The 12,789-nt window shown below is 39.0% G+C and overlaps 1 protein-coding gene across 1 annotated transcript in view; it reads right to left on the bottom strand.

Annotated features, from left to right (window-relative positions):
- Window positions 1-1,077: 1,077 nt before the first annotated feature.
- LOC108256154 (polycystic kidney disease 1 like 1) overlaps window positions 1,078-12,789 on the bottom strand; it is a 51,261-nt gene continuing 39,549 nt past the window's right edge. Inside the window, 9 exon segments of the mRNA XM_053674687.1 lie at window positions 1,078-2,482; window positions 2,680-2,768; window positions 4,131-4,268; window positions 4,967-5,122; window positions 5,222-5,416; window positions 5,512-5,646; window positions 6,686-6,826; window positions 6,916-7,017; window positions 8,586-8,831. Of these exon segments, the coding sequence (XP_053530662.1) occupies window positions 2,047-2,482; window positions 2,680-2,768; window positions 4,131-4,268; window positions 4,967-5,122; window positions 5,222-5,416; window positions 5,512-5,646; window positions 6,686-6,826; window positions 6,916-7,017; window positions 8,586-8,831 (1,638 nt within the window). The 3' untranslated portion in view covers window positions 1,078-2,046.

Here is a 12,789-nt window from a genome sequence, read left to right on the forward strand (position 1 = left end):
CTGATTGGTTAGCGGACGCTGGGCTCTACCAATCAGAAGTCGCCACTCAAGACCGTACCGCACGTACGTTCGGAGCTCTGATTGGATAATTGTCAAGTAAGACAGAAAACTGCTGAATGCAGAGAGAAACGTCACACGATAAACTTCTCTGTCGAAGAATTTAACCGTTTATTGAGAAGAAAAGGTTGGGTTTTTTTTTTTTAAAGTGTAATATTACAACAAGCTCTTTAGACACAAGCTTCTATTCATCAAATCACAGCAATTAAAATAAAAAAGGAGTACATATTACATAATAACATTACAAAAAAAAAAAAAACAAACAAACAACATAACTACTACATTAAAATCATCGCTAGAGATTTTCGCCAAGATTCACATTTCTATATTAACATTAGCATACATACACTCGCCCGTCCGGTTTAATAGGAACGTCTGGGCTGCTCATTTGTGATCTCTGTGACTTTCATTGTGGCATGGACGTTGGTACCAGATGGGCTGGTTTGAGTGTTTCAGAAACTGCTGATCTCCTGAATATCACACACAACAGTGTTTAGAGTTTACACGGAATGGTGTGAAAAACATCATGTAAGTGGAGAGTCTGCAGGCTGAAACACCTTGTTGATGAGAGAGATCAGAGGAGAATGGCCAGGCCGGCCTGAGCTGCCAGGTAGTCTGTAGTAACTCAAATAATCACTCTTTACAATTGTGGTGAGCAGAAAACCATCTCAGAACACATCGATTCCTTACAATAGCAGAAGGTCACACCAGGTTCCACTCCTGTCAGCCAAGAACAAGACTCATGGGAACAGACTCACCCACACTGGACAGTTGAAGACGGGAAAAAGACATGGTGATGGTCTGTGCCCATGATAGTCCCAGATTCTTGTTCTTGGCTGACAGGAGTGAAACCCAATGTGGTCTTCTGCTGTTGTAGCCCATCCACATCGAGGTTTTGTGCATGCAGAGATGTTTTTCTGTCATTATTACTATTTAGAGTCATTATTTGAGTTACGATATCCTTCCTGGCAGCTCGAACCAATCTGGTCATTTTCCTTGGACCTCTCTTATCAACAAGGCTTTTCCACCCACAGAACTGTCACCCACTCAATGCTTTTTGTTTTTCATACCATTCTGTGTGAAATTCCCAGGAGATCAGAAGTTTATGAAACACTCAAACCAGTCCTTCTGGTGCCGACATCCATGCACTGATCAAAGTCACAGAGATCACAGTTTTTTATTCATTCTGATGTTGGATGTGAACATTAACTGAACTCTAGACCTGTATCTGCATGAATTATTTTTTTATTTTTTTATTTTTTGCATTGCACTGCTGCCACATGATTGGCTGATCAGATAACTGCATGAACGTGCAGGTGTACACAATAATTGTATTATTTTTCATTTGCATTATACCATTAAAATTGAACTGTCACTGAATTTAGTGGATTGCAAAAGACCCTTTTCAATTTTCACATTTAAGGGCACACTACCGAATGTTTGAGATTCAAAATGAAGTACATGTGTAATCATTTTCTGAAAAGCATTCAGTCTCTCTATTAATTTGTCATTTTTAATTCGCTTTCAAAGTAACTTGCAGGCAAAAGCAGTCAAACACCGAACTGCTTAATCTTTTAATATGCCAAACTAGTTAGCCAAGATCATACTACTGCACCCACATTATAATCTCACATTATAATCCCACATTATAATCTCTAGCAAACTTGTCCAAATTAATCTTATTTAAAAGATTAGAACATTCACATTGCTTTCGTTTGTTTTTGTTCCTTTTATCGATTTTTTTAGACAATAAATAAAAGTATCATCAAACTTTAAGTTTTTACGTTTTTTTTTTTTTTAATGCAACAAACCTAAATAAATTGATCCTGTGTATTTGTTATCCATCATATCAAAAGACTGGAGATATGTTTCATACTGTACTTTCAAAGTAATAACGTTCTAATTCTGATTTTTGCACTTAAATTCAAGTCTCTATTGACATTCTTCATTGTATTGCATCACTGTAACATGAAGCATTGTAAAAAACCCTCAACAGCACTGACCTGGAATGTGTACAGCTTCCTCTTCAGCCTGTATTTCATGTTTTTCTACATATGATTCATTTAAACCGAACTGTCCACATGACTTTCTGCGAGATGGATGCTTTGTGAGCGCGTCAGTCGGAGAGATGAAACCCAGAGGGAGTTGTGAGCTAAAAGCTTGATTCGGGATAGTATTATTGCATTCATTGTCCTCCCTGGTCATCTTAAATGTTTGTGATTTATTTGCCCTTAGCATCTCACTGCCTTCAATATGAACACTGGTCATTTGTTTTATGCAGAGAGAAGTTTGGGAGTCCTTTAGCTTCTTTACAGGGGATGTGGAGATGTTCGTATGGGCCTTTTGATCAGCGTAAAAAGCCCAGTCACGGATTGTTTCCCCACTTCGTCTAAAGCGCTGCAGGGTGTTCCATTCAAGCAGTGACCTTGTAATGAAACAAGTACATATTTACGGAGCTGACACTGTTTACATTTATACATTTGGCATACAGTTTTATCCAGAACACAGTCCAAGCACAGCACTGAACAGTTGCGTTAACCACACCGATAAACCTCTGCATTTATGTGAATTGTACTGCATCTAAACTGAGGTTCATTTCAACAATAAGAATTTTTTTTTTACCTGAGACTGTTTTCCTCATGAGGGTGTAAAAATTCACGACACGTACTTGGCATTATTTCCATTTCCTCCATTTTGTTTTCAGCACCAACCTATGCAAACAATTGAATAAATACAGAATAAACATGCCAGCAGGGTAGTGTGATACGGCCTAATGCAAAGTGGAGTTACTCTTACCACCCCAAAGTTGATTACTTTCCTATAACAGCACACCCCAAAGTGTTTTATTCCTCTACCAAAGCAAACAGTGTCTTATTGATTAAAGAAAAACACGTCATACCTTTTCATTTACAATTTTAAAGTTTAATTTAAGGTTGTTGAAAGTCTGTGAGGCAAGTTAGTTCATATTATCCCCTACATTATAGCAGCAGGTATAAACAGTCATTCTCTCACAAGAATGTCTTGAATGTAATGTTGCATTCAAATTTTGCCTATTACCCAAAGACAATTAATATTCAACACAGAATCAGATACTCACATATATTAACCAGTTTGAAGGACATTGAAGACACCGGGCCCGTGAGTGAGGAGAAATTTAAGGGTCCAAATTTATTGTTGCATGAGATCCACACAGTTGAGATGTCCCAAGGGTGATCCCAAAAAACCAGAGCTGAAGCTCTCCTATTTATACGGTTTTCTAGGGTCAGGTTGACCCAGACCCCCATATGTTTAGATTCAGGATGACCCAAACACCAATTTGTTTATAGTTAGCTTCTCTCGCGGCCCCCTGCACCTGCGAGACAAGACCGTTCCCAGAGCCCTTATCTCGCAGGTGCAGCCCGGCTCCTTATATTTTGTCTCGTTTCACTCTTTAAAAATAACCTGATCTGGTCTGTGTCACTCCTGACTGGATTTTCGTTGAGAAAGGATCCTTCACACTTTCAAACACACCATCTCTGCATTATGAGTCCCACCAGCCCAGTGAATTCTCAGTAAAATTGCATACTACTCATACTTGGTCTCCCTCGTGTTTATTTCATGTCTATTTTATTTCCAACAGTAATAACACTAAAAAACACAGTTTGTCATGCTACTAAGAAACACAAAGCCCTCCATCTTGAATATTCTCCCATAGCAGAAATCTTACTTAGTGTTGCAAAGTGCTGACACCAGAGACTCCTTCCATTAATGGTGAATAAACATCTCCTTACATTAAACATCACCACGTCAACTATTATACTTTTCTTTGTTAAATAAAAGTATGTTTTTTTCTATCTGCTTATTATTGTTTTTTTTATTTATATTTTATTATTAGTCTTAGAATCTGTGAAGCATAGTGAAGTAGTGATACATTGTGATTTGCATAGCAGTTGGTACTGCTGTCAGAGCTGTCGTTATGCAGAATTAATCATCACCTTCTGACCCATCAGATTTGAGAAAGTAGCAGCATTGTAAAATAAAGACAAATAGATGGCGTGTAAGAGCTAGTTGAATAGTTACTGTATAATGTCTACCTCTGAGCTGTAGTCACATGCTGACTGAAGCGTATTCTGGTCCTCATAGTTGTCCTGGTCTTCATCGCTACTGGAAATGACGTTGAGCTTGACCAGGAGCTCATCAACGAGATCCTCAAACTCTTCCAGGACAAAATTCTGTAGAAAAAAAACAGAAAAGGTACCCTGAGAACCCTGCTTTACATGATCAGGTTTGTAATGATTTCTTTCACATTCTCAATTACCATAATAATGTAATCATTCATCCATCTTCTATACCACTTATCCTTCCTTCAGGGTCACAGGGAAACCTGGAGCCTATCCCAGGGAGCATCAGGCACGAGGCAGGGTATACCCTGGACAGGGTGCCAGTCCATCGCAGGGCACAATCACACACACACTCACACACCCATTCATACACTACGGACACTTTAGACACGCCAATCAGCCTACCATGCAAGTTTTTGGACTGGGGGAGGAAACCGGAGTACCCGGAGGAATCCCCCACAGCACGGGGAGAACATGCAAACTCCACACACACACACAGGGCCACGGTGGGAATCAAACCCCAACCCTGGAGGTGTGAGGCGAACGTGCAAACCACTAAGCCACCGTGCGCCACATAACGCAATCAGTAATATAAAAATAATTGAATCTAAGCACACAAAAATGTGTGGTCACCCAATCTGGATTTAGCTGGAGTTACAGTAATTATTTATTGCCTTACAAATCCTCATTCATGTATTCTGTTATGTCCTCAGCCCTGTTAATGTCTAAGCTAAAAACACAAACACATTATAATACTATGTTCATGTACACCTATAGAAAGGCACAGCCAGCATTAAAATGTCTCTTACATTACTGGTGGTATGAACAGTCCATTTCTGCTTGCCTTTGCCAACAAGCGCCAGAGTCACATCCCGGATATAAGTGCAGAGCTCGGATGCAGACAGAGGATGTTTTCTCCTTTTATATTTTGCCCTTTTCACAACTGAACCGAGTACGCCAATTATCTGCAAAACATCAATGCAAACGAAAGAAACCATGTGAATTAGTATTAATGTCTGCTCTCATAGTGGGTTCTTTCAGTGAACTTGCTACACATACTGTACCATTGCTTTCACCGCAAAAAACACTATGCAGATTAAGCCTCCGTAGATGCAAAGCACCCAAGAAGGGTGATTTTTGTGCAAATCACCAAGCTTTCCAATGCCGAACCCATGTGCGATAACAGAAGATACTGATTTTGGTAAGGTGATCAGGTTCCCCAGGGAGGAGTAAGCAAAAACAACGATCACACCAGTTATCTGAAATCGAAAAGCGGGGGGAAAAAAATAAAAAATCAAGCAGGCTACACATTTTCATTCAAATTGATGTGCTCTGAATCTGAATGTTTGTGTACCAGAGGCCAAAGCAGACCGGAGAAGACGTCTATCACCGTAGATACAGCCGTGGTCATAGCTTCATTTAGGCGTAGCAAGGAGCAACATTTAATCAGAAGAATGAACATAAGGAGCCCATAAAGTGAATGAGTGCGCTGTCGAAGACAAAGAGATCGTATACAGCTTATTTTACATGACAAAATATTCATTACAATTTTCCTGGCATGTATAAATTACTGATTCATGGATTTTCATGTGTCTTCCCTTTATTTTGGATTAATTTAAAGCAGTCTTTATTCTGCAATCTGGAATCGTTATAGTCAAACCTCCGGTTTGCTGCACCATAATAAAATGGAATCAAACAAATACGGCGAGGAAAGACAGATGCAGTCGCAAATCATTGTCGTCACTTCCTATTTGCTTCCTGGTTTTCTTCATTGCCGATATCCTTCTTTGCGTGTGTTTTGAATGCAGATAACAGTACTCGGATATATACAGTAACTCGTTAAAGAAACTATGCCATTACATCCACCTATCCCTGCCTTTCCTGCTCTGTCGGTATCAAATGTACAGTACAGGGAGATTATCAATTCCCAATGGTATAAACGATATACACAATAACAATATGCTTGCTCAATGGTCCAACAGTGGTCCTTAGGGCCAATTATGTAGCTTAAATGAGCCGTAAATGTACACTACATTCATTCCCCCCAGGTGAAGGATACATACCAAAGGGACAAAGTATTTGTGCCATGTTTTATACCCATGGTACAGTTTAGTAATGTTTTTTTCGGAGACTATTTTCATCTGACTCCATTTCCCAGAATGCACCTCCGACTACAACATGGCCACCACGGACACCAGCTGCAAGATCACACATTCAAGTTCACCCGATCACTGATAGCACACACCCGGAGGATATTCCATTTGACTTGCTTCGATTTCGATATCTGACAGGTCGTTTGGGTTTGCATTCTAAAAAGGATTTCTTCATTCTTACCAATCCCAAAAGAACTACACCGAGAGTTTGAATCAAACTACCTAAATACTGCATATGCGCCAGCACCCTTACAGGACCCATGACGGGTCTCCTGACCAACTCAAAGGCTGCAGAGAAAGCAGCTTTAGTCAAATCCTAGGCAAGGTTTCTCTGCAAGAAATCTTGAAGCTGACACGTATCTACACGTCTGCTACCTGTTCCCGAGAGGCAGCAGGAGTTAAGTCAACAAACGTCTTGAAATTTTCTCTTTGCAGTTTTTCAGTTGTATCCGTGATCAGTGTGAAGTGATGCACCGAACAGATGAAGCACAGAAGACTGAGTAGGACTACAATCACCTGCACGGGAGAGATAATGTATGTGATCAGCTGTCAGAGTGATCTATAGCAAAAGGAAATTAAATCATATTAAAAGCAATGAAAATTACTTCTGTCCAGTTCCACAAGTCGGTCCAGTACCCCCGTCCTCTCTGAGATACGACGTATGTTTGAAAGTAGAGTTGGAGCAGAGTGAGGAGGAGCAGGAGAAGCTGCAGGGGCAAAGAGATGGAAGTGATGAAGGAAAATTAAATTACTCACTCACAACACATTCATTTAAGAGTTATAACAGCTATAATAGTATAAAAAGTTGGGACAGTATGGAAAATGCTTTAAAAAAAAAAAAAAAACACAAAGAGGAGTGATTCGTAAATGTACTTCGACTTGTATTTAAACAAAAAAACATATAAAGACAAGATATTTGATGTTTTACCTAATCAACCGCATAGTTTTTTTTTTTTTTTTTTAAGATAAAAGTTTATTTTGAATCTCATGCATGCAACACGTTCCAAAAAAGTTGGGACAGGGGCAATTTAAGACCAGTAGCGATGTGACAAGTTGAAATAAGAAGGTGATGTGAAACAAGCGAGGCAATCATCTAATCATGGTAAATAAGGAGCCTCATTTCAAATAGATTTTGGACAAAACAGCCATCGTGTTCTCGGGCCCGAACGGGAAAAGGATATCATCCAAGCTGTTATCGGCGTCAGGTCCAAAAGCCAGCGTCTGTCATGGTATGAGGGCGTGTCAGTGCCCATAGCATGGGCACATCTGTGAGGGCAGCATTAATGCAGAATGTTATGTACACATTTTGGAGCAACATACGCTGCCATCCAGAGCAGGACAACGCCAAACCACATTCTGCCCGGATTACAAGCGCATGGAGAGTGCGCGTGCGAGCATGGCCTGCCTGCAGTCCTGACGAAGGCCCCGTACATTTGTGCATCTCGAGAAATGCATAACGGCTGAACGGGGGAAGATTCCGCTTGTTAAACTTAACCGACTGGTGTCTTCAACGCAGAGCTGCTTAATAAGTGTTACTAAAAGAAAAGGTGACGTTACACAGCGCTAAACAGTCGACCGTCGCAACTTTTTGGAGGGTGTTGCAGTCGTCAGATTTGAAACGAGTGTATATTTTCAAAAATAAATGAAATCCACGATGTAAAACATCAAATAATGTGGTTTCAGTATAGTCGAGAGGAAAGTGAATTTTCAAAATGACTCTTTTTGTTTGTCCTTCTGCAATTTTCCATACTGCCACAACTTTTTCAGAACTTCGGTTGCACATCTGGATTTTGCGTAGCAACTATGATTACGTCTTAACTTCAGGAGGGAGAGAAAAGAGAGAGTGGTGGTGAAAAAAATGACCTTTTATAGTTTGTATAACATAAATTATAACAAGAATTAACCGGCTTCACAGGCATTCCCCAACATTAAATACAAACTTATGAAAATAAAGGTTTGTATAATATCGTATAATGAATAAATAATGTAATTGTTGGCAAATTCCTGTTGTATAAGAGGAAGAAAACACTTTGGGATGTGCCTGACTATAACTATAGGGTGATTTCTTGATTCCAGTAGAGTACAACCTGAATGATTAGGATTTTTTTTTTTTTAATGACTGTACACCATCACATCTGGATATACCATCAAACCCCTAAATGTAACCTTTGAAATGAAACACTATTGCTATCAGCCCTGCCACTGTACTTACTACCAGGCATCATGTGATATGAGCAATAAGATAAGCCCGATAAGACTGCCCTTGCTTTCCCACCTCTCCAGCTGTAGTGCAGTAATCAAGGGCAGAGGCAGAGTGATGAAGTCTGGTAGAGTAAATGTAGACTGACGGTAGAACAGCTCCCATGCACGTCATTTCTCCAAGCATGGTGACCGTGGTAAAGAGGTTGTAAACAGGGCTGTATAAAGTGAATTGCAGCATTACGGCACGGGTGGAGCTGCCAGTCCAGCCCGAAGTCCACAGTTTCTTAAGCCTGCTGGATGCTTCAGACCTGTGAGAGGAAGGACGTTAATGGAGTAAACGATGCCAGTTAAGAGAACTTTAATGTGAAGTGTTACTTTAATAAGAAATGTCGAATTTTAAGCATTTTAAACACAAGAAATTCACAAATAAAGCAATCTGTGTTTATTTAAAAATGAATGAAAGCCGTGGGTTAATCAGAGGACATTTTCACCTGTTTATTCCTAGGGGGACATTAAATCCCGCTTCCTCAAAACACCCGAGTTTCCCACGTCGGTGAGGTTCAATGAAAACGTTAAAAACAGATGCTAGAGCTCCAGGGGAAGACTGAAAAGGGAAACAAGTGTCAAAGGTTTTTATTTCAGCCTTGTTTTTCAAAGCATTGTCTTGAAAAGGTGTAGATCTCGCTCTCTCTCTCTCTCTTTCTCGCTCTCTCTGTTGAGCTACTGCTGAGATACCAGTGATCCTGACCCGTTCTGCTCTCCAGATCTGCTCGATCCATCCTGATGCCCTACTTCGAGTTGGAGTTCTCATTACCTGAAAATCACACGCTGCTGCTGAACGGCCGAACATGGACAGCCTAAAGACCAATGTGATTACTGTGGATGGTGCCACATAGAAACCCTACAGATGGCTGTGAATGTTCTTCCTTGGATAGTCTTAGGACTTCAGTTTTGCACTTAAATCTCCTTCATTGAACAGTTAATAATGATAGTTTAAACTATAATGAATTGGGAATGATGCCATTATTCATAAGTTCACAAGTTCCTGTTTACACAATTGCACTTTTTGACCGTATAGTATACAGTTATAGAAGGTAAATCATTTATGATCACACATGCGGTGTCACCCAGATGAGGACGGGTTCCCTTTTCATTCTGGTTCCTCTCAAGGTTTCTTCCGAATGTCATCTCAGGGGTTTTTTCCTTGCCATAACTGCCTCTGGCTTGCTCATCAGGGATAAAAGTATCAATTTATATTTGGAACTTATATATTTATATAAAGCTACTTTGTGACAATGTCCATTGTTATAATATCAGTGTCGACTGCATCTACAGTTAGCGTGTGCAGAAGGAACGTGACGTCTCTACAAGACCTAACGCGTTTTTTATAGTGAGTATTAAAGGAAACTTTTGTTTGATCGGGTATGACATGCCTGGTGTCTAAAAATAAAGTGGCATGAACAGCAAAAATGGCTAAAGAATAATGGAACCATTTGTGGCACGTATCTGTGAAGTAAGAAATGAAACACAATGGTATATTCTGTTATAGGTAAATGAGCAGTAATCGGATGGTGTGACGTGTTAGCACAACACAGCTGATCACTGACGAGTTTTACCCCTGTGTTGAAATCCTTAATGTTACAGCTTTACCACTGACTGTTACAAAGCAGTGACACTGGAGACTCCTTGAAAAATGTTAAATAAACGTGTCCTCACTGAAAACTTCATCAGACCAACAACTGCACAAGTTTTAAAAAAACAAATCCATTTACGTGTCCTACATAAAAGTTGTTGCTATAGAGACAATAACATATTAGAACGAGGACATTCGTATAAACGTGCAGCCAGCACAAGTGTCTGAATTTTTAAGGTGAGCCTTGTCTATGTAGTGCATGGGTGGTGTCCTCGCTACTGATCTTACAATGCTTACTGGATGTCCTACCTCTTAGATATCATTTTGCACCCTAGTCCTAAGTTATGAACTTCTATTACCTTATCTTTAACTTGCTCCATACTCTTCGTTTCACTCCTTTCCTTCATACTGACACTCTCTTCGATGACAGTTTAACTGGGGTGGTCTTTGTTCAGAAAACAGGAGCGGTTTTAATATTTCCAGTTAAATGGCGAAGCTTTTGTTTGTCACGTAGACTTTACAGCACAGTGAAATTCTTTTCTTTGCATACCCTAGTTTGTTAGAAGGTTTGGGGTCAGAGCACAGGGTCAGCCATGATACAGCACCTCTGGAGCAGACAGGGTTAAGGACCTTGCTCAAGAGCCCAACAGTGGCAGCTTGGCAGCGCTGGGGCTTGAATCCACAATTTTCTAATCAGTAACCCAGAGCCTTAACCGTTGAGCCATCACTGGCGATTATATTGAGTGTTTTTTTGAGAGTTTGCTATAAAAATACTGAAATGAAAAATGTGCGTTTGTTATTTGTTATTCCAGGGGGTTCAATACTTTGCACGGTATCTTTCACCTGGAAAACGTGGAAATGTGGATATTGTGACAAATGATTTATGGTACGTAAATGCACAATGATTCATTTTTAGAGTAAAGCTTTAAAGGTATGAGGTTGAGTCAAATGAACACCTTAGAAGTGCAACACAACTTAGAGGAATAGTGCATTAAATGTGTAAATTTGCTAAAGTAAATATGTTCTGCTGGTTCTTTGCTCTCAATTGCCCCTCCTAATTTAATCCTGATAAAATTTTGTGACACCGATTTGTAATAAACAGATTAGTACCTTTTTTTTTCTTCTTCTGAAAGGAGAGAATTTTTTTTGTATTTGTCTGTAATACAGTACAGTAAGAACATTGTATACAGCCTGTGAATAATTTTATACTGAATCATGATAAACTGCAACAGATCAGCCTAATTAGATGAATTACTTTCACAACAACTTTCAGTTTGATCAAACAAGTACTGCAAAACACTCGGGGCAATGTGTGTACATTTCATTTTTCACCAAACTAAACAGTTTTTAAATCAGTTTTGCTTATCGCTGTTAGTGATTTACCTGGCACGATGAATTGCGTGTACCTTCCATCTTCATAATGACTGGTTCTCCAATTAAAGAGACAGTTTTTACCTGTTAATATCAGGTCAATAAATAAGCATCAGTTTAAAAAAAAAATACAAATCTAATCCATGTGTAAACATTACCAAACAATGCCTACCTTTTTCCATTTTTAAAATTGATACACACTTTAACTTAATTACTGAAATGCCTGTTTGTCTCTAGCAGTAAGAAAGTCATCTCAATTTTTATTTCCGTTGCCATATAAAATATATTTAGCCAGAAATGCATATTTTTTGTCTTATTTCTAAATGGATTACTTTTGATTATTATGGTCTTATTTCTAAATGGATTACTTTTGATTATTATGGTCTTATTTCTAAATGGATTACACGCTTAAATTAAGTAAACAAATTGATTAGACACTTAAAATGCGAGATTGATTCCCAAACTATGAATTATTTATTTATTAAACCTCTCTCTTTGAGTCGATAATCAAGATTGCACATCAAATTTCATATTAAAATTAATTTTCAGAAAACCACCACCAGAGGGCGCTGTTATGCTAGATATTACAAATATATACGTGTTCCTTTATAAAAAAAAAAATTAATGATCAGGAATTGAATATATACAAAATTACCATCTCTTCTGAAAAGAAAAGAAAAAAAAACAACAGAAACCATCACAGAAATTCTAATGATTTCTACTATAAATACCATTACAAATCATCAGCATCGCACCCTCAGGGGTGTGTACTTAGTCCACTTCTTTATGTTCACTATACAAATCACTGTCAGAGTCCAGTCACCACCACTCATTACTTTAAATATACAGATGATGCTGCCATTCTTGCATTTCTTAATAAGGACAATGATTCTTGTATGGACCATCAACGCTCCATAGCGCATTTCAGTTAATGCTGTGACGATCACTTTCTCCACCTTAATATCGCAAAGACTAAGGAACTGGCTTTTAGCTCTTCCAAAACACTGACCCATCCTTTCAGTATTATCATTAACGGAGAGATGGTTGAAATGGTGGAACATTCCAGATATCGTGGCATTACATTGGATAAACATCTCAACTTCAATCAGCACACTGTAGGTATTTACAAGTGCTGTCAACAGAGACTCACAGTTATTCGTAAACTTAAGTATCTGTCTGTTCAGCCTAGTCTTCTTCTTCTTCTGTATCGAAGTATTATTGAGCCAGTTCTCATGTATGGTACCATTTGTTATTATGCTAACAGTTACCAACA

Source organism: Ictalurus punctatus, chromosome 23, assembly GCF_001660625.3.
Source record: "Ictalurus punctatus breed USDA103 chromosome 23, Coco_2.0, whole genome shotgun sequence".
Lineage (NCBI taxonomy): Eukaryota > Metazoa > Chordata > Actinopteri > Siluriformes > Ictaluridae > Ictalurus > Ictalurus punctatus.